Source organism: Coregonus clupeaformis, chromosome 18 (assembly GCF_020615455.1).
Source record: "Coregonus clupeaformis isolate EN_2021a chromosome 18, ASM2061545v1, whole genome shotgun sequence".
NCBI lineage: Eukaryota > Metazoa > Chordata > Actinopteri > Salmoniformes > Salmonidae > Coregonus > Coregonus clupeaformis.
In genome coordinates this window covers 43,041,983-43,064,307 of record NC_059209.1, presented here as the reverse complement: position 1 = coordinate 43,064,307, position 22,325 = coordinate 43,041,983, and the positions used below count along the sequence as shown (strand labels likewise).

The 22,325-nt window shown below is 46.7% G+C and overlaps 1 protein-coding gene across 1 annotated transcript; it reads left to right on the top strand.

The window, feature by feature from the left end:
* Positions 1–1,230: 1,230 nt before the first annotated feature.
* On the top strand, positions 1,231–5,347 carry LOC121555657 (doublesex- and mab-3-related transcription factor 2-like). Its single transcript, XM_041869482.1, has 4 exons — positions 1,231–1,475; positions 1,700–2,153; positions 2,771–2,873; positions 3,822–5,347. The coding sequence occupies exons 2-4, from the start codon at positions 1,791–1,793 to the stop codon at positions 4,955–4,957; spliced, it is 1,602 nt and encodes a 533-aa protein (XP_041725416.1). The 5' UTR covers positions 1,231–1,475; positions 1,700–1,790; the 3' UTR covers positions 4,958–5,347.
* Positions 5,348–22,325: the final 16,978 nt, after the last annotated feature.

Here is a 22,325-nt window from a genome sequence, read left to right as displayed (position 1 = left end):
CAGGCAGGCAGTGAGAGGTCTGTCAGCCTGTCGGTCGGGGCAGGCAGGCAGTGAGAGGTCTGTCAGCCTGTCGGTCGGGGCAGGCAGGCAGTGAGAGGTCTGTCAGCCTGTCGGTCGGGGCAGGCAGGCAGTGAGAGGTCTGTCAGTCTGTCGGTCGGGGCAGGCAGGCAGTGAGAGTTGTGTTTTGTGTTCTCTAGTCCCGCATGCTGACACGGTGTTTTCACAGACGCGTTTGTTGTGTCAACTTTCTAATCAGCCCAATCTGTACTCTGTCACTTTGTCTCACTAACTCCAGCTGGCTACCGGCTCCAACTCCAGCTAGGCTACCGGCTAACTTCCCAGGCTATAGGCACCTCAATAGCAGCTATAGCAGGCCTGTCTGCGCTTGAATCAAACATGTTAGGCCGGTAAGATATAAAATGATATGAGAAACCAAGATGTATCATCTAAAATAAATGAGGCCTACTGCAAGACAACAAGTACATTCCATCCTGGTACAAAATGCCATTTATAGGATATTTTAGTCATATTTTGAAGCTGATTATAATATTATTGAGTATTATTTTGAGTAATATTTTTTTACTAATTAGATCTTTAAAGCCACCTGGACATTCTCAATATGTTGTTATCGAAATTTGAATATAAATGAAAATAGGTTTTTTGTATTTACGTGCAAATTTGAATAGCATTATTAGAGGCCCAAACAAATACACAACATAAAACAACACATGGAAAAAAATGCATATTACAGACGATAGTCAACTAAAAGCCCAACACCTAAAAATCCTATAGGCCTATTATCGTATGAAAGCCTAAATGCCGTTGACTAATTTAGAATTGAATATGGCCTAATTGGGATTTCTCCCCCCCAAAAAATCAATAATAGTTAATCAAATGCAAACGAAACTAACATCTATACAAGTTGTATTTTCTATGTCAGGCAAAGTTCTTCCCATACATGAATTGATCGTGCTTCTTACCATATAATTAGTCCTAGGCTACAGTATAGGCCATCATTCATCAAGCCATCTATATCTATCTCTCTCTGCTCCCCAATATGTTGATTAACCATTTCCTCGTTCTGTTTAGATTGGAACTCCACTCCGTTACAAACGTTTCCATTGAGAAAGAAGCCGTCGGGAACAGCCAATAGGTTCGTTGGGTTGAAAACGAGCCAATCGCGTTTAAATCCGCGCGCACAAAAATCCTTCATAGGGGTGGCGCTCCAGCTCGAGCCCAGGAGAAAACCGTGCAGCGCACCGGAGTGACCGACCGCTTCAGGACAACGGCTGTGTTTGGCACCGTGGGACATCTCTGTTCGATGCTACATTGAGCAGTAATTAAGCAGCAGATTATCAGCGGTGTCTGTCAGTGCTGTTATACAGACACGTTCATCAGTTCAGAGCTCACTGACTAGTGACAAACTACAATAAGGAGTGGATGGATGTTGCTGTTCTGGAGGAGCCTGCATCGAGGTAAGTCAAAAGCTTTTACTCATTTATGGAACTAGTTTTCGACACATCATAGATTGGAGGGAAAACACGTTATTGTTATTTTCTGTTTATTACTCATTTATATATTTATTGGCCATTTATTAAACTAGCATCAATGAAGACGCTGGCACGGTATGGAACATCATTCCATAGGGCTTTTAGAGGATATGATGACGGATAAAATGTGATCATTATTTTAATTTCAGATTTTACTGACCGCAGTGAGGCAACCGTTGCGTGAGCCAGAACTGGGAAAGAGGACATTGGGTACGAGGCACCGGGAGACAGGCAGCAGATATGATGACGGATATCTCCGGTCCGGAGTTTGAGATCGACGTGGAGAGTCTGGAGACCGAGAGCGACGACCAGGACCAGCCGCACTACAGCTCCTCTCTGCCCGGCGCAGCGTACGACGAGCCGGGGGCCAAGGAAGATGACAAGCCACCGGGGACCACCAGCCCCGGGTCCGGCGAACCGAGGAAGCTGAGCCGGACGCCGAAGTGTGCCCGCTGCAGGAACCACGGCGTGGTGTCGTGTCTGAAGGGGCATAAACGGTTCTGCCGCTGGAGGGACTGCCAGTGTGCCAACTGTCTGCTGGTGGTGGAGAGACAGCGGGTCATGGCGGCTCAGGTGGCACTACGGAGACAACAAGCTACAGAGGTGTGTGTGGATCTCTCTAAAGTCTTATACATTACTATTATAAGGTGTATGTGTGTGTGTGTGTGTTTTCGATTATTCGAGAGGGTGCAAAACTCGTTAGATTCACCAGCATTTTTGGGGGTAACAATTTTCCCCAAACTGTAGATCTCGAATGATACATTGTAAAACGTTTTTTTTTTTTACCAGCCAAATTTGACATGTTCCTTAGTTTGTCTGTTTGGCATTGAAATGATATGGACTGAGAGAGAATTAGCACATTGATCAAGTTTAGTTTTAGTTTGTAAAATGTATTTTATTTATTTTCACACAAATCAAAGTAACCTGTGGGGATGATAAACTCAGAATGGGCAAAAATAAGAAACCTTCCCATCATATAAACCTTCCCATCATCTAAACCTTCCCATCATCTAAACCTTCCCATCATCTAAACCTTCCCATCATCTAAACCTTCCCATCATCTAAACTGTAAATTCAAGTCCCTAAAAATAAATATTGGTATCACTTATCAAATATTTTCAAATCCTTGAGACTGGTATTAAATAATAATACATAAACACCATAATATGGCCTCTGAAATCATGATTCTCATTTATTTATTTGTTCTGTAATTTTATCAGGATAAAAAGGGAATTTGTGGGAAGCAGATTCCAGCGGAGAGAAGAGCTATCTACCAGAGAAACATCAGACCATCAACCATGCTGGCTAAGAGCATTCTGGAAGGTAAGGAGGTTCTATCCTATCATATCACATCCTACCCTACCCTACCCTATCCTACCCTACCCTACCCTACCCTATCATATCATATCCTATCCTACCCTACCCTATCCTACCCTATCATATCATATCCTACCCTACCCTATCATATCCTATCCTATCCTACCCTACCCTATCATATCATATCCTACCCTACCCTATCCTACCCTATCATATCCTACCCTATCCTATCCTATCCTATCCTACCCTACCCTACCCTACCCTATTCTTAGGTAAGGCAGTTTGTCCTGTTTACTAGTAGTGGTGTTACTGAATCAACTGGCGTTATAGCCTACTTATCATCTTGTCTTCACTATCATATAATGATGTTGCTTCATCTTTCTCTCATCTTCTCTTCTCTTTATTTCTTGTAGCGTTTCTTGGATTTCTGTCCCTTTCTGTTTCAATCAAACCTCTTCCGCATTGCTCTGTGGACAGTTTAACTTCCGTAAGCACAGACCTGTTATAACATCTATATTTTATTGCTTTCAGATAAAACCTAGTGGGCACAATAAAATCGTATATAAAAAAACAAAACAATGTTTTAGTCTAAGAGCAAAATGAATACTTACTAGTATACTAGTGTACTTCAACCGAGCGCCGGACATATGAAAGGACATCTGTTAAATGTCTAAACTGTTGATAATACAACTAACTCCAGAATGGAACCTTGATATCATTTCATTCACTGCAATTAACACATCTAGTATACTTTACTAGTTACTTCATAACTGAACCAGAACATCAAGTCTTGCCCAGAATTAAATAGAATAGCATATTATATAGAATTATATTAGTACTATATAGTATTATATTAGTAATATATAGTATTATATAGTATTATATTAGTAATATATAGTATTATATAGTATCTCTATGTTGTCTAACCTTTGCCCCTGTCCTGTCTCCTCTCAGGGTACCGTCCGGTGCAGGGTGACCCGTACCTGGGGGCCAGCCCCCCTCTCCCGCCCCCCCTCAGCGACAGGATGAGGAAGAGGAGAGCGTTTGCTGACAAAGAGCTGGAGAGTGTCATGCTGGAGAGAGAGTACAAGGAGAGAGAGATGCTAGAACCCCCTCAGGCTGCCACAGCCTCTCTGCTCTTCCCCAACAGTCTGGTCCGCCATGCTGCAGAGTACAAGTCCTACAAGACAGCCCCGGAGGAGCCTCACCACTTCCTGTCGCCCAGCTGTGTGGACCTCTCCCTGCAGTACGCCGCCGGCCCCGGCAACATGGAGCTCATCTCTTCCAATGTCTCCGTGGCGACCACCTACCGCCAGTACCCTCTGACCTCTCCGCGGGGGTTCATGGTGTGGCCGCGTGGCCCCTCCCTCCTGTACCAGCAGTGCCTGCTCAATGCCACGGCCGTCCAGAACATGAAGCCAGGTGCAGCCTGGGAGCCCAGGATGATGGGCGCCGCTGCAGAGAGCCTGCCGCCCGACCATGACGCCATGGCAACCACCACCACCACCTCGCCCGCCAAGCTGAAGGGTTCGAGGTTCGCAGCGGGCCTCCTCGAGGGTTCTGACCCCCAGCTGCAGGACGGCCCTGCACAGTCCCAGGCCCTTCTCACCCAGGGGGGGCACCACAAACGATCAGCCTTCTCCCCCCCAAAGAGAAGCTTTGGACAGGCCTTCCCCCCTAGTACACCTCACCCCCAGCCTCACCCTAACCCCCCCAGCTATGAACATGTCCTGAACAAGCTGAGCAAGGGCAATGCCATGAAGCTCAACTCCTTCCACTCACTCATCCAGCAGACACTGAGTGAGAAGGCTAGGGCTGAGGTAGGAGCTGGGGCTGGGGAGAGAGCTGGGACCGGGGCCGGGGTCGAGCTCCGGGGCCCCTACTGTAAAGAACTGCTGGAGGAAGCAGCCAGAAAGTACCGTGAAGGACCTTCTAAGGACTTCTACAGTTTAAAAGGCTCTGATAGATACAGCAAGGAGTTCCTGTCTAAGTCAGCCGGGACCAAGGTCGTGTCCAGCGAGTCTCTGTCCTTCTCTGTCGAGGCCATTCTGAAGAGACCGTCACCTGCTATGAACAGAGCTTCACAGTAACAACAGTCATGTCTATCTGATGAACAGGGATTAATAACCTACCTGGGAATTTGTAATACCCTGGCCCATTTTTCTGCTTTGAGGTCTCCATTATCGGCTAAATAATGACCATTTTGCACAAACCTCGAATTTAGACCCACTGGTCTACAGATGGACCAACCATTAGCCCTATGGACAGTCTGTTTCTCTCACACACACTGTGCTTGCTGTAGTAATGCCTCTCAGTACAGAAACATTTAAACCAGTAATGTAAATGTTTATATGGATATTATATTTTATATGAGCATAAATGTAACTCTCTTTATGGTGTAGAGTATTTAAATGTATCACTTTAAAATGTTGCCATGTAATGTGTCAATAAACTTCATAAAGAGTCAAGAGTGGTATCAGGCCTGGTTTGTTATTATATAGTGTGGTAACATTACATTTGATTTCAATTAACACTATTGAGTTAGCACTTAACACTAATTTGATTTATTAACACTATTGTTACATTAAATTGCGTATGTATTATGATTTTCAAAAATAATTGTTATGGCCTTAAAGTGTGAACAGTCACAAGAGAGGAACGTAAAATAATGTATGATGTTGAGGTTTTCTAATGAACAGAAAACAACTGGTCTACTGTACAACCCAAGAATTTCTGCACAAATTGTTCGCCGTCGTAACCATCTTCAGTGGGCAAATGCTCACCTTCGATGGCCACTGGCACGCTGGAGAAGTGTGCTCTTTACGGATGAATCCCGGTTTCAACTGTACCTGGCAATATGGCGTTGTGTGGGCAAGCAGTTTGCTCACGTCAACGTTGTGAACAGAGTGCCCCACGGTGGCGGTGGGGTTATGGTATGGGCAGGCATTAGCTAAGGACAACAAACACAATTGCATTTTATCGATGGCAATTTGAAATCACAGAGATACCGTGACGAGATCCTGAGGCCCATTGTCGTGCCATTCATCCGTCACCATCACCTCATGTTTCAGCATGATAATGCACGGCCCCATGTCGCAAGGATATGTACACAATTCCTGGAAGCTGAAAATGTCCCAGTTCTTCCATGGCCTGCATATTCACCAGACATGTCACCCATTGAGCATGTTTGGGATGCTCTGGATCGACGTGTACGACAGCGTGTTCCAGTTCACGCCAATATCTAGCAACTTCGCACAGCCATTGAAGAGGAGTGGGACAACATTCTACAGGCCAGAATCAAAAGCCTGATCAACTCTATGTGAAGGAGATTAGTCGCGCTGCATGAGGCAAATGGTGGTCACACTAGATACTGACTGGTTTTCTGATCCACGCCCATACTTTTTTATTAAAGGTATCTGTGACCAACAGATGCATATCTGTATTCCCAGTCATGTGAAATCCATAGATTAGGGCCTAATTCATTCATTTCAATTGACTGATTTCCTTATATGAACTGTAACTCAGTTAAATCTTTTAAATTGTTACATGTTGCGTTTATATTTTTGTTCAGTGTAAATGTTTGATGATTTCATTGTATGTGTTTATTTTGTAAAGCGTATCATACTTTTTATTATCTGTTTTTTTAATAAGGAACTTTATACTGTGAAAACTGTGTGAGGGGTTAAAATCCCATTTGTCAACCAGCCTTTTTAGCTTGGCCTTTAATCAATCACACCTTTGATAACATTTGATCTCTTTAATTGCCGTGCTTGTTTTTTTCATTGTAACGTCAGCAAGCAAGTACAGGGAGTGAATTTAATCATAAATAAAACAAAACAAGAAACACAAACAGTAGCGTCCAGACATGAACCACAGGAACAGAATCAATAACGCCTGGGGAAGGAACCAAAGGGAGTGACTGATCTAGGGGAGGTCATCAGGAAGGTGATGGAGCCCAGGTGAGTCTCATAATACCGTGCAGGTGCGCGTAACGATGGTGGCAGGTGTGCGTACTGAACAGTCAACTGGCGACCTCGAACGGGAGTAGACGTGACATTCATTTTATTGTTTTAAGTGTGTTGCTATTTTAAATGCACTTCAAATAAAGTTTGAATTGACGTTTGATTTCATTGATGATTGTATGAATATCGACTCCATTAACTTTATAGTCTATCAATCTTATTAATTAAGATGTTTTTAAAATGTATGAACTAGGTTATAGGCCTACTAAATAAATGTTTAGAGTAGGGGCGGCAGGTAGCTTAGTGGTTAAGAGCGTTGTGCCAGTAACCGAAAGGTCGCTGGTTCTAATCCCAGAGCCGACTAGGTGAAAAATCTGTCGATGTGCCCTTGAGCAAGGCACTTAACCCTAATTGCTCCTGTAAGTCGCTCTGGATAAGAGCGTCTGCTAAATGACTTTAAAAAATAAAATTAAAAAAATGCCTGCTGAGCTGAACTGGGGTGTGATATCAGTACAATAGACAAGGTGTTGGGGGCTATTACCTTCCAGAGCTGGGGCTATTACCTTCCAGAGCTGGGGCTATTACCTTCCAGAGCCGGGGCTATTACCTTCCAGAGCTGGGGCTATTACCTTCCAGAGCCGGGGCTATTACCTTCCAGAGCTGGGGCTATTACCTTCCAGAGCCGGGGCTATTACCTTCCAGAGCCGGGGCTATTACCTTCCAGAGCCGGGGCTATTACCTTCCAGAGCCGGGGCTATTACCTTCCAGAGCCGGGGCTATTACCTTCCAGAGCCGGGGCTATTACCTTCCAGAGCCGGGGCTATTACCTTCCAGAGCCGGGGCTATTACCTTCCAGAGCTGGGGCTATTACCTTCCAGAGCCGACTAATAAAGACGGGTCTGTTTTTATTCAGACTTCTCAATACTGAGCTTCTAATTCTTATCATTGGAGATATTCTGACTTACATGTAGACACTGGGAAACAGGCCATTTTACGCTGTGTAAGAGACACTAGATAGAAGGTGAAGAAGTGACTTGATAAGACTAGTAACACACAGCACTGCAGAACAGAGAGGGGGGATGTTAGTTTGGTTAAAGTAGGGTGGCAGTGGTGATTAAGGAGAGTGAGGACAGGTGTGGAGGCTGGTTAGCAATGAGTTGCAACTGATGCTTGTTGAGGAGCAGCGTTCAAGGCAACTAGTTAAAGTGTTGCATTCAAGTCTGGTCCTCTCTCTCGTAAATTGTAGTTAATTCTTAACACCATTTCACGAGTTTAAGGACCAGACATTGAAATGGGTTTTGAATATTTCTTGAGGAAATGGAATAGATGTGAGAATGAGGACTGATCCTGGAGGGGAGTGAGAATGGACCGGATGGAGCAGAGGGCTGCAGATGAAGGATCCTGGAGGGGAGTGAGAATGGACCGGATGAAGCAGAGGGCTGCAGATGAAGGATCCTGGAGGGGAGTGAGAATGGACCGGATGAAGCAGAGGGCTGCAGATGAAGGATCCTGGAGGGGAGTGAGAATGGACCGGATGAAGCAGAGGGCTGCAGATGAAGGATCCTGGAGGGGAGTGAGAATGGACCGGATGAAGCAGAGGGCTGCAGATGAAGGATCCAGGGGGTGGACTCTGTAGAGTTTGGCTTGGAGTGTCAGGTAGACATCATTGTCAGGCCGTGTTAGTTCGGCTGTTGTGGTGATGGCAATCCCCAAAAAGATAGACTGGTTTGGTTCTGACAAACTGATTGGTTTACTGTGTGATGGTGAAGTCGAGGATGGTGATGGCTGACATGCTAAGATGATAAGAAGGGATGTAGGTAGAATATGAGGATGGGTTGCGGACTTTGACTTTGGCGAGGCTGGGCTGTGGCCGACAGCTGAAGATTTGAACAGAGTCAGTTGGTTCACTGATCTAGCAGAGATTCTCAGCTGGTAACTGGCTGAGCTGTCTGAGATGTGGTAGTTCATTGCTGGACGGAAGGTGAGACACTGCGGGGGTGGCAGTCACGGGACCAGCGGGACCGGGATTGAAGAGAGGTCGTCACTGGCAGAGAGAGGGGGTGAGCTGCCACCGGAATGTTGAATGGGTGTTGAAGGTAAACGTAGTAACCAGGTCGTTGGAGGACGGAGACGATGGAGGTCGTTGGAGGACGGGGACGATGGAGGTCGTTGGAGGACGGGGACGATGGAGGTCGTTGGAGGACGGGTACGATGGAGGTCGTTGGAGGACGGAAGAAAGGAAGAGGGGCGAGCGGAGCAGGCAGAGGCAGTGTTGGGGATGCATGAGAGGCCGCTGGCTTTGGGGCAGACAGGATGCAGGTCGCAGGCAATGGACACCCTGCTGGCGAAGAGGCAACAATACAGCTGTCGAAAGCGCCCCAGTACGTGCTTACATTCCACTGCAGGATCCTGGAGGCAGTGACAGCCGAAAACCGTCAATGGCAGTCATAGATTGTTGTGCCACCTAAACGAACAGCCAGATCTATAATGATGGAGTGGTAGTCATCCAATTCCTAGCTGGCGAGAAGGGTGAGTCAAGCAGATTACATCTCTGTAGAACAATAAGGCCTAGGACGGGGCCGGAGGGACCTGAGGTGGGGAGAGAGGTCATCACTGGCAGAGAGAGGTCATCACTGGCAGAGAGAGGGGTTGAGCCGCAGCTGGAGGAGCGCTTGTGGGGCTAGAGGGACCTGAGGTGGGGAGAGAGGTCATCACTGGCAGAGAGAGGGGGTGAGCCTCTGCTATAGCAGCGGTCATGGGGCCAGCAGGACCTTGTAGGATCTGCTGGCGAAGCGAGGAAGAGACTGGATGTGAATTGAAGTGTCTTTTCTCCTTCCCCCTTTCTGACACCCAGGTGGTGACACTCATCTCTGCGTGCCTAGTAGATATCTCAGCTTGGATGTCGGCTCACCACCTCAAGCTCAACTTCAACAAGACAGAGCTTCTCTTCCTCCCGGGGAAGGCCTGCCCGCTCCAAGACCTATCCATCACGGTTTACAACTGCACAGTGTCCTCCTCCCAGAGTGAAAATAACCTTGCTGTGACCCTGGACAACATTCTGTCGTTCTCTGCAAACATCAAAGCAGTGACTAGGTCCTGCAGGTTCATGCTCTACAACATACGAAGAGTGCCACCTTACCTCACACAAGAAGTGGCACAGGTCCTAATCCAGGCACTTGTCCTCTCCCGTCTGGACTACTGCTGGCTGGGCTCCCCACTTGTGCCATCAAACCCCATCAACTTATCCAGAACATTGCAACCCAACTGGTTTTCAACCTTCCCAAGTTCTCCCATGTCACCCCGCTCCTCCACACACTCCACTGGCTTCCAGTCGAAGCTCACATCCACTACAAGACCATGGTACTTGCCTATAGAGCAGCAAGAGGAACTGCCCCTCCCTACCTTCAGGCTATGCTCAAACCCTACATCCCAACCTGAGTACTCTGTTCCACCACCTCTGGTCTCTTGGCCCTCCCACCCCTACAGGAGGTCAGCTCCCACTCAGCCCTACAGGAGGTCAGCTCCCGCTCACCCCAGTCCAAGCTCTTATCTGTCCTGGAACCCTATTGGTGGAACCAGCTTCCCCTGAAGCTAGGAAAGCAGAGTCCCTGCCCATCTTCCAAAAACATCTGAAAACCTACTTCTTCGAAGAGTATCTTAAATAATCTCACAGTATCCCTCCTCAGGCTGGAAGAGAAGCAAGGTCCGGAGATGGTTTGGGGGCCTGGGTCGAAGTCTTTCAGGCCTGATCTGACATTTGGAGGCCAAGTTAGTGGTTTTGGAATGAATATGCAGCAGCGGAGGCAGCAGCAGGGGACATCCTGATCGGGCCCATTCCTGATCCCCGCACTAAGCCAGTGGTGCGTGTTCCCAGTACAGCTCGACCCATTCCTGCTTCCCGCACAAGGCCAGTGGTGTGTGTTCCTAGTCCGGTCCGGCCCGTTCCTGCTCCCCGCACTAAGCCAGTGGTGTGTGTTCCCACTACGGTCCGGCCCGTTCATGCTCCTCGCACCAAACCAGTGGTGCGCGTCGCCAGCCCGGCCCGGCCTGTTCCTGCCCCTCGCACCAAGCTAGTGGTGAGCGTCGCCAGCCCGGTCCGGCCTGTTCCTGTCCCTCGCACCAAACCAGTGGTGCGCGTTGCCAGCCCGGCCCGGCCTGTTCCTGCTCCTCGCACCAAGCCAGTGGTGTGCGTTGCCAGCCCGGTCCGGCCTGTTCCTGTCCCTCGCACCAAACCAGTGGTGCGCGTCGCCAGCCCGGCCCGGCCTGTTCCTGCCCCTCGCACCAAGCCAGTGGTGCGCGTCGCCAGCCCGGTCCGGCCTGTTCCTGTCCCTCGCACCAAGCCAGTGGTGCGCGTCGCCAGCCCGGTCCGGCCTGTTCCTGTCCCTCGCACCAAGCCAGTGGTGCGCGTCGCCAGCCCGGCCCGGCCTGTTCCTGCCCCTCGCACCAAGCCAGTGGTGCGCGTCGCCAGCCCGGCCCGGCCTGTTCCTGTCCCTCGCACCAAGCCAGTGGTGCGCGTCGCCAGCCCGGTCCGGCCTGTTCCTGTCCCTCGCACCAAGCCAGTGGTGTGCGTCGCCAGCCCGGTCCGGCCTGTTCCTGTCCCTCGCACCAAGCCAGTGGTGCGCGTCGCCAGCCCGGCCCGGCCTGTTCTTGCCCCTCGCACCAAGCCAGTGGTGCGCGTCGCCAGCCAGGCCCGGCCTGTTCCTGCCTCTCGCACCAAGCCAGTGGTGCGCGTCGCCAGCCCGGCCCGGCCTGTTCCTGCTCCCCGCACCAGGCCAGTGGTGCGCGTCGCCAGTCCGGTGCAGCCCGTTCCTGCTCCCCGCACCGGGCCGGTGGTGCGCGTCATCAGCCCGGTCCGGCCCGTTCCTGCTCCCCGCACCAAGCCTGTGATGCGTGTGTCCAGTCCGGCACGGCCCGTGCCTGTTTCACCGGTGCCTGGTCCGCAATCCGCTCCACCGGGGTCCGGTCCAACTCCGGTCAGCGGATCCACTCCGGAGCCAGAGCAATCCGCTCCACCGGGGTCCAGTCCAGCTCCGGTCAGCCGCTCCACTCCGGAGCCAGAGCAGTTCGATCCACCGTCGTCGGGTCCAGCTTCAGTCAGCGGTTCCAGTCCAGACCCAGACGTCAGCCCTTCTCCAGGTTCGGGGTCTCCCACACCAGGGTCCAGACAGGGCTTGGTACGTTGTGGGAGGAAGGAGAGGGGAAGCAGCGCGCCGAGGTCCAGACCAGACCAGGGGCGCAACAGGGAGGTGGAGAGTAAGTGGTGGTCACGCCCGGAGCCGGATCCGCCTCCGAGGCGGAATGCCCACCCGGCCCCTACCCTGTTATGTTTATGTGGCGCGGTCGGAGTCCGCACCTTTGGGGGGGGGGGGGGTACTGTCACGCCCTGACTCTGAGGACTTGTATTGGTTGAGTCAGGGTGTGTATTTTCTGTGTTGCGTTTGCTATGTCGATGTTCTATGTTTAAGATCTAGAATGTGTAGATCTATGTTGGCCGGTGTGGTTCCCAATCAGAGGCAGCTGTTGCTCGTTGTCTCTGATTGGGGACCATACTTAGGCAGCCTTTTGGCACCTGTTAGTTGTGGGATCTTGTTCTGTGTAAGGTATGTTGTGTGTATGCTACCTTGTTGTTTTGTCGTGGTGTTTATTCGTTAAATAAAGATGTCTTATCACGCTGCGCCTTGGTCCTTCTCGTTGGTAAACGATCGTGACAGGATCTGACTGTATAACTGTATTGTAACCATGTGACCATTAGTAGAGACTGTTGGAGGGTAATATAGCTTGTTATTCCATTTTTAAAAATTTGAGTTGCCGTATTTACCCCATTCCCTGCTGATCTACCTGTATTTATACTGACACCTTATCAATAAAATCATACCTGTATTTATACTGATACCTTATCAATAAAATCATACCTGTATTTATACTGATACCTTATCAATAAAATCATACCTGTATTTATACTGATACCTTATCAATACAATCATACCTGTATTTATACTGATACCTTATCAATAAAATCAAACACATTTTCTCTCCTTCTCATCCTCAGTGTCATCCAGAACTTCCCCTAAAGCCCAGAGAAGAGACACCATACCAGAGAAGAGATACCATACCAGAGAGCCTGTACAGACCATCAGAACTATGAGCACCACAAGCTTCTAGTCAATACCTGCAGCCACACACACACACACACACACACACACACACACACACACACACACACACACTCCCTGGCTACCCTATGTAAACAGGACCCATCTCTAGACAAACATGATAGAACAAGTAAGATAGCTATGAGACCATACATTCAGGTTAGACCTTTATACCTGTTACAGTACATAGTACGATAGCTATGAGACCATGTTCATGTGGATTATACAGATGACTCAATTACGATGTTGTTTAGTTTGACTTGAAAGACTGTTATACTTTCTGTAACTGGTCATCACCTGGCTCATGTGTTTCAACAAGTTGTTTAGGAATTACACAAAGTGACGCAAGCCGAGGACTTGAACCTCACTAAACTAATAAAACCTCACTAAACTAACTAAACTAACCTCACTAAACTAACTAAACTAACCTCACTCACTCACTGGTTAAATCAACATCAGACAAGCATTATTTTGATTAGCTATTAGCGATTATTTTGCTATTTGATGCGATTTTGATGGCAGCAGACTGACTGAAGTCCTGAAGTATGTGAACTGGCTGGATAATAGATCCTTTGCAACAGCATTACTAATACAACATTTCGACTTCAATAATGTCTCTTCAGTACTTCTAGGAATATCTAGCTAGCTGGCTGCCCATTGCAAAGCTGGTTGGAACAGGATGTACAGCTAACGTTACAGGTTGACAAATAAGTCGAAAGTATTATGCAGGCTAGATATATATGTAGCTAGCTAATTTACCTTAGCTGGGTTATCAAAATAATGCCTGTATTGGAAAATAGCTTACTGGCTGTAGGTTGTCCTCCGCCTGTGGAGTTATTGACGAAGTTAGGCTAGCTAGTATACATGTTGTTGGCCAGAGATCATTGGGATTAAATGTCAAGAGAAGAGGGAAGAGTTGACGATGAACGTACAGAATTTGCATTATGAGGTAAGAACATGTAATCTCTTATGACTGCTGAGCTACTGTATGTTCAGCAATGTATGTCTGGTATCTCTGGTATCTCTGGTATCTCTGGGGTGTTGATGCAGGTAGCATTGACACTGCATTGCACAGCAGAATGTTTCTTAGAAAGGCAATTCATTTTCTCAGCTACAATTTGTTGCTGTCTGGTGGCTGATCTTAGTCGAGGAGATATAGGTAGCTGGCAGTGTTTGTGCTGGTGGCTGATCTTAGTCGAGGAGATATAGGTAGCTGGCAGTGTTTGTGTTGTCTTACTATACGTACCCCAAGCTAATTATTTGCCTATGGAGTGGCTGGATAACTAGCTAGCTTGAGTTGGGTAATGCAGAGTTACTAGCGTGGCAGTTCCCCAAAGTTCTGTGTTGACTTTTAACTTAACAAGCTAGCTAGCTAGGTTTTATGGAACAATGTTGGATACAGCGCTTTGCAAAAGTATTCATCCCCCTTGGCGTTTTTCCTATTTTGTTGCATTACAACCTGTAATTTAAATTGATATTTATTTGGATTTCATGTAATGGACATACACAAAATAGTCCAAATTGGTGAAGTGAAATGAAAAAAAATAACTTGTTTCAAAACATTCTAGAAAATAAATAACAGAAAAAGTGGTGCGTGAATATGTATTCACCCCCTTTGCTATGAAGCCCCTAAATAAGATCTGGTGCAACCAATTACCTTCAGAAGTCACATAATTACTTAAATAAAGTCCACCTGTGTGCAATCTAAGTGTCACATGATCTCAGTATATATACACCTGTTCTGAAAGGCCCCAGAGTCTGCAACACCACTAAGCAAGGGGCACCACTAAGCAAGCGGCACCATGAAGACCAAGGAGCTCTCCAAACAGGGAAGGACACTCAACAAGCACAGCAGTTGACTGATGATTGGCTGAGAGAAATTAATGATAAAATGATTGTGGGGGCTGTCTTGTTAGACATCAGTGCAGCTTTTGACATTATAGATCATAGTCTGCTGCTGGAAAAACGAATGTGTTATGGCTTTACACCCCCTGTTGTAATGTGGATAAAGACTTACTTGTCTAACAGAACACAGAGGGTGTTCTTTAATGGAAGCCTCTCCAACATAATCCAGGTAGAATCAGGAATTCCCCAGGGCAGCTGTCTAGGCCCCTTACTTTTTTTCCATATATACTAATGACATGCCACTGGCTCTGAGTAAAGCCAGTGTGCCTTTGTATGCAGATGACTCAACACTATACACGTCAGCTACTACAGCAACTGAAATAACGTGCTCCTCTTTTTAATAGAGGCCATCACTCTGTTTTCTCCGCATAGCCTATAGAAATGTTTTGCAACATGGGCTCTCATGAAGTGTTTGATTTTATTTTCAAAGACATTTGCATTGATGTCAGAGTGATTAGAGGGACAATAGAGTGCTGAGTACCATGCAGTTAGCAAGTTTGGTAGGCTACTAATGACCATCAGCAGCATCAGAGCTTAGAGAAGCCTAATTACCGTGACTAAACGGTAATGTGGAATTTGACTGCCTTCATGACTCGTGACCGCTGGTGTGGCGGTAATACGGTCATCTCAACAGCATTAGCGCTGACCAACTGGCAAGTGTCTTCACTGATCCTTTCAACCCCTGACCAGTCTGTTATACCTATATGTTTCAAGCAGACCACCATAGTACCCTGTCGAAATGACTACCGACCATAGCACTCACATCTGTAGCCATTAAATGCTTTGAAAGGCTGGTCATGGCTCACATCAACACCATCATCCCTGATACCCTAGACCCACTCCAATTCTCATACCGCCCCAAAAGATCCACAGATGATGCAATCTCTATTGCACTCCACACTGCCCTTTCCCACCTGGACTAAAGGAACACCTATTTGAGAATGCTGTTCATTGACTACAGCTCAGCGTTCAACACCATAGTGCCCACAAAGCTCATCACTAAGCTGTGGACCCTGGGACTAAACACCTACCTCTGCAACTGGATCCTGGCCTTCCTGACGGGCCGCACTCAGGTGGTAAGGGTAGGCAACAACACATCTGCCACACTGGTCCTCAACACGGGGGCCCCTCAGGGGTGTATGCTTAGTCCCCTCCTATACTCCCTGTTCACCCATGACTGCGTGGCCAAGCACGACTCCAACACCATCATCAAGTTTCCTGACAACAGAACCTGGTAGGCCTGATCGATGAGACAGCCTATAAGGAGGAGGTCAGAGACCTGACGGTGTGGTGCCAAGACAACAACCTCTCCCTCAACGTGAGCAAGACAAAGAAGCTGGTTGTGGACTACATGAAAAGGAGAGCCGAACACACCCTCATTCTCATCGACGGGGCTGTAGTGGAACGGGTCGAGAGTTTCAAGTTCCTTGGTGTCCACATCACCAAAAAACTATCATGGACCAAACACACCAAGACCATCGTGGAGAGTGCACGACAAAGCCTATTCCCCCTCAGGAGACTGAAAAGATTTGGCATGGGTCCCCAGATCCTCAAAAAGTTCTACAGCTGCACCATCGAGAGCATCCTGACCAGTTGCATGACCGCCTGGTATGGCAACTGCTCGGCATCTGACTGTAAGGCGCTACAGAGGGAAGTGCGTAGGGCCCAGTACATCACTGGGGCCAAGCTTCCTGCCATCCAGGACCTCTATACTAGGCGGTGTCAGAGGAAGGCCCAAGAAATGGTCAAAGACTCCAGTCACCCAAGTCACAGACTGTTCTCTCTGCTACTTAACAACAGTTTGGAAGCTTCTAGAAGTTTTAAGGCCTCTAGAAGTGCAAGTGATATAAAACACCAAATATTCAAGAATATGCTGTAATGTGTGAACACCTGCTTGCACCAATCCCTTGGAATTACAGTAAAATACTGTGAAATACAAACCCCTTCCCTCAATGAATTTCATTCATTCATCCATTCATTCTGATTACGGTAGCATTTTACAGTATAATTCAGTCAATTTTACAGTATTGTACTGTGTGTCATTACACAGTACTTGCTTTGATACTGCCTTTATTTTACAGTAGGATTCTATTTGCCACCGAGCTGCCAGTAAGCTACTGCCAATTTCAAGGTAACCCCTTTATGGTGTAAGACATTTTCCAGACATGTTTATCAAATCGACTTACAGCACAGTGAGTACATACATGTTTGGATGAGTACAGTAGAATCATACTGTATTGATACTGTAGGAACCAGTCATGGTGATATAGGACTAGATACTGTAGGAACCAGTCATGGTGATATAGGACTAGATACTGTAGGAACCAGTCATGGTGATATAGGACTAGATACTGTAGGAACCAGTCATGGTGATATAGGACTAGATACTGTAGGAACCAGTCATGGTGATATAGGACTAGATACTGTAGGAACCAGTCATGGTGATATAGGACTAGATACTGTAGGAACCAGTCATGGTGATATAGGACTAGATACTGTAGGAACCAGTCATGGTGATATAGGACTAGATACTGTAGGAACCAGTCATGGTGATATAGGACTAGATACTGTAGGAACCAGTCATGGTGATATAGGACTAGATACTGTCGGAACCAGTCATGGTGATATAGAACTAGATACTGGAGGAACCAGTCATGGTGATATAGGACTAGATACTGTAGGAACCAGTCATGGTGATATAGGACTAGATACTGTAGGAACCAGTCATGGTGATATAGGACTAGATACTGTAGGAACCAGTCATGGTGATATAGGACTAGATACTGTAGGAACCAGTCATGGTGATATAGGACTAGATACTGTAGGAACCAGTCATGGTGATATAGGACTAGATACTGTAGGAACCAGTCATGGTGATATAGGACTAGATACTGTAGGAACCAGTCATGGTGATATAGGACTAGATACTGTAGGAACCAGTCATGGTGATATAGGACTAGATACTGTAGGAACCAGTCATGGTGATATAGGACTAGATACTGTAGGAACCAGTCATGGTGATATAGGACTAGATACTGTAGGAACCAGTCATGGTGATATAGGACTAGATACTGTAGGAACCAGTCATGGTGATATAGGACTAGATACTGTAGGAACCAGCCATGGTGATATAGGACTAGATACTGTAGGAACCAGCCATGGTGATATAGGACTAGATACTATAGGAACCAGCCATGGTGATATAGGACTAGATACTGTAGGAACCAGCCATGGTGATATAGGACTAGATACTGTAGGAACCAGCCATGGTGATATAGGACTAGATACTGTAGGAACCAGCCATTGTGATATAGGACTAGATACTGTAGGAACCAGCCATGGTGATATAGGACTAGATACTGTAGGAACCAGCCATGGTGATATAGGACTAGATACTGTAGGAACCAGTCATGGTGATATAGGACTAGATACTGTAGGAACCAGTCATGGTGATATAGGACTAGATACTGTAGGAACCAGTCATGGTGATATAGGACTAGATACTGTAGGAACCAGTCATGGTGATATAGGACTAGATACTGTAGGAACCAGTCATGGTGATATAGGACTAGATACTGTAGGATCCAGGCATGGAGATATAGGACTACATACTGTAGGAACCAGCCATGGTGATATAGGACTAGATACTGTAGGAACCAGTCATGGTGATATAGGACTAGATACTGTAGGAACCAGTCATGGTGATATAGTACTAGATACTGTAGGAACCAGCCATGGTGATATAGAACTAGATACTGTAGGAACCAGTCATGGTGATATAGGACTAGATACTGTAGGAACCAGTCATGGTGATATAGGACTAGATACTGTAGGAACCAGTCATGGTGATATAGGACTAGATACTGTAGGATCCAGGCATGGAGATATAGGACTACATACTGTAGGAACCAGCCATGGTGATATAGGACTAGATACTGTAGGAACCAGTCATGGTGATATAGGACTAGATACTGTAGGAACCAGTCATGGTGATATAGTACTAGATACTGTAGGAACCAGCCATGGTGATATAGAACTAGATACTGTAGGAACCAGCCATGGTGATATAGGACTAGATACTGTAGGAACCAGCCATGGTGATATAGGACTAGATACTGGAGGAACCAGCCATGGTGATAAAGGACTAGATACTGTAGGAACCAGTCATGGTGATATAGGACTAGATACTGTAGGAACCAGCCATGGTGATATAGGACTAGATACTGGAGGAACCAGCCATGGTGATATAGGACTAGATACTGTAGGAACCAGTCATGGTGCACTCGAAAAATTAGGGGTTCAACAAGGGTTCTTCTAAGATCCTCAATGTTCTTCGAAGAACCTTAAGGTTCTTTGCACTGAAATTTGCCCCCAAAAGGTTATTTGAGGAACCTCCTTAGTTGGTGGGGGTTCTTGCAGGAACCTAACTGCCCAACTGAAACATTTGGATTAGAATTTGCAAGGACAGCAGGTGCAGGCACTTAACTGAAAAATGTAAAGGTCTCAATTTAAGGTAAAGTTTGTCCCTTGTATGATCTAAATTGATAATGTTTTATGATGATACCATCTATCTTTTCATATTTGTGAAAATCTTTCTAAAACAGAACATTTACAAAATTAAATGGATGTCAATCAACAAAGAGGTAAGAACATGTAGGCTATGAGAATATGTTGAAGGCTAGCTGAGTGCAGATGACTGCAGGCATACAGACGAGGAGGCATACAAAGGTATGTCAATTAGTATGTTATGCAGATCACATTTACCATCCTCCTCCCTTACCTCTTCACTGAATATCCCATAGGCCTCTACTTTATGGACAAGGTATGTGTATGAAAACCATAATCAAAACAGTTTTTTTCATTAATATTTACCACAAAAACCAAGGTATGAGTACTGTCATGTGCATGTTTTGTTAATCATCTGTATAAGTACTATTTTTTGGATTCACAGACTTCACCCTCCCTAAACCTCTGATGAATATAACAGGAAACCAGGAAACCTGTTCGATCACCATGCACTGCAAAATCATTCTGGCTATGGATACGGAGAACATCAACACACTAACATCAACAGGCCAGAGGATATACCCATTGGCTATGGATACGGAGAACATCAACACATTAACATCAACAGGCCAGAGGATATACCCATTGGCTATGGATACGGAGAACATCAACACATTAACATCAACAGGCCAGAGAATATAGCCATTGGCTATGGATACGGAGAACATCAACACATTAATATCAACAGGCCAGAGGATATAGCCATTGGCTATGGATACGGAGAACATCAACACATTAACATCAACAGGCCAGAGGATATAGCCATTGGCTATGGATACGGAGAACATCAACACATTAACATCAACAGGCCAGAGGATATACCCACCGGCTATGGATACGGAGAACATCAACAGGCCAGAGGATATACCCATTGGCTATGGATACGGAGAACATCAACACACCAGAGGATATACCCATTGGCTATGGATACGGAGAACATCAACACATTAACATCAACAGGCCAGAGGATATACCCATTGGCTATGGATACGGAGAACATCAACACACCAGAGGATATACCCATTGGCTATGGATACGGAGAACATCAACACACCAGAGGATATACCCATTGGCTATGGATACGGAGAACATCAACACATTAACATCAACAGGCCAGAGAATATAGCCATTGGCTATGGATACGGAGAACATCAACACATTAACATCAACAGGCCAGAGGATATACCCATTGGCTATGGATACGGAGAACATCAACACATTAACATCAACAGGCCAGAGGATATACCCATTGGCTATGGATACGGAGAACATCAACACATTAACATCAACAGGCCAGAGGATATACCCACTGGCTATGGATACGGAGAACATCAACAGGCCAGAGGATATACCCACTGGCTATGGATACGGAGAACATCAACACACCAGAGGATATACCCATTGGCTATGGATACGGAGAACATCAACACATTAACATCAACAGGCCAGAGGATATACCCATTGGCTATGGATACGGAGAACATCAACACACCAGAGGATATACCCATTGGCTATGGATACGGAGAACATCAACACACCAGAGGATATACCCATTGGCTATGGATACGGAGAACATCAACACATTAACATCAACAGGCCAGAGAATATAGCCATTGGCTATGGATACGGAGAACATCAACACATTAACATCAACAGGCCAGAGGATATACCCATTGGCTATGGATACGGAGAACATCAACACATTAACATCAACAGGCCAGAGGATATACCCATTGGCTATGGATACGGAGAACATCAACACATTAACATCAACAGGCCAGAGGATATACCCACTGGCTATGGATACGGAGAACATCAACAGGCCAGAGGATATACCCACTGGCTATGGATACGGAGAACATCAACAGGCCAGAGGATATACCCACTGGCTATGGATACGGAGAACATCAACAGGCCAGAGGATATACCCACTGGCTATGGATATGGAGAACATCAACAGGCCAGAGGATATACCCACTGGCTATGGATATGGAGAACATCAACAGGCCAGAGGATATACCCATTGGCTATGGATACGGAGAACATCAACAGGCCAGAGGATATACCTATTGGCTATGGATACGGAGAACATCAACAGGCCAGAGGATATACCCATTGGATATGGATATGGAGAACATCAACAGGTCAGAGGATATACCCATTGGCTATGGATACGGAGAACATCAACAGGCCAGAGGATATACCCACTGGCTATGGATATGGAGAACATCAACAGGCCAGAGGATATACCCACTGGCTATGGATATGGAGAACATCAACAGGCCAGAGGATATACCCATTGGCTATGGATACGGAGAACATCAACAGGCCAGAGGATATGGAGAACATCAACAGGCCAGAGGATATACCCATTGGCTATGGATACGGAGAACATCAACAGGCCAGAGGATATACCCATTGGCTATGGATACGGAGAACATCAACAGGCCAGAGGATATACCCATTGGCTATGGATACGGAGAACATCAACAGGCCAGAGGATATGGAGAACATCAACAGGCCAGAGGATATACCCACTGGCTATGGATACGGAGAACATCAACAGGCCAGAGGATATACCCATTGGCTATGGATATGGAGAACATCAACAGGCCAGAGGATATACCCATTGGCTATGGATACGGAGAACATCAACAGGCCAGAGGATATACCCATTGGCTATGGATACGGAGAACATCAACAGGCCAGAGGATATACCCATTGGCTATGGATATGGAGAACATCAACAGGCCAGAGGATATACCCACTGGCTATGGATACGGAGAACATCAACAGGCCAGAGGATATACCCATTGGCTATGGATACGGAGAACATCAACAGGCCAGAGGATATACCCATTGGCTATGGATAC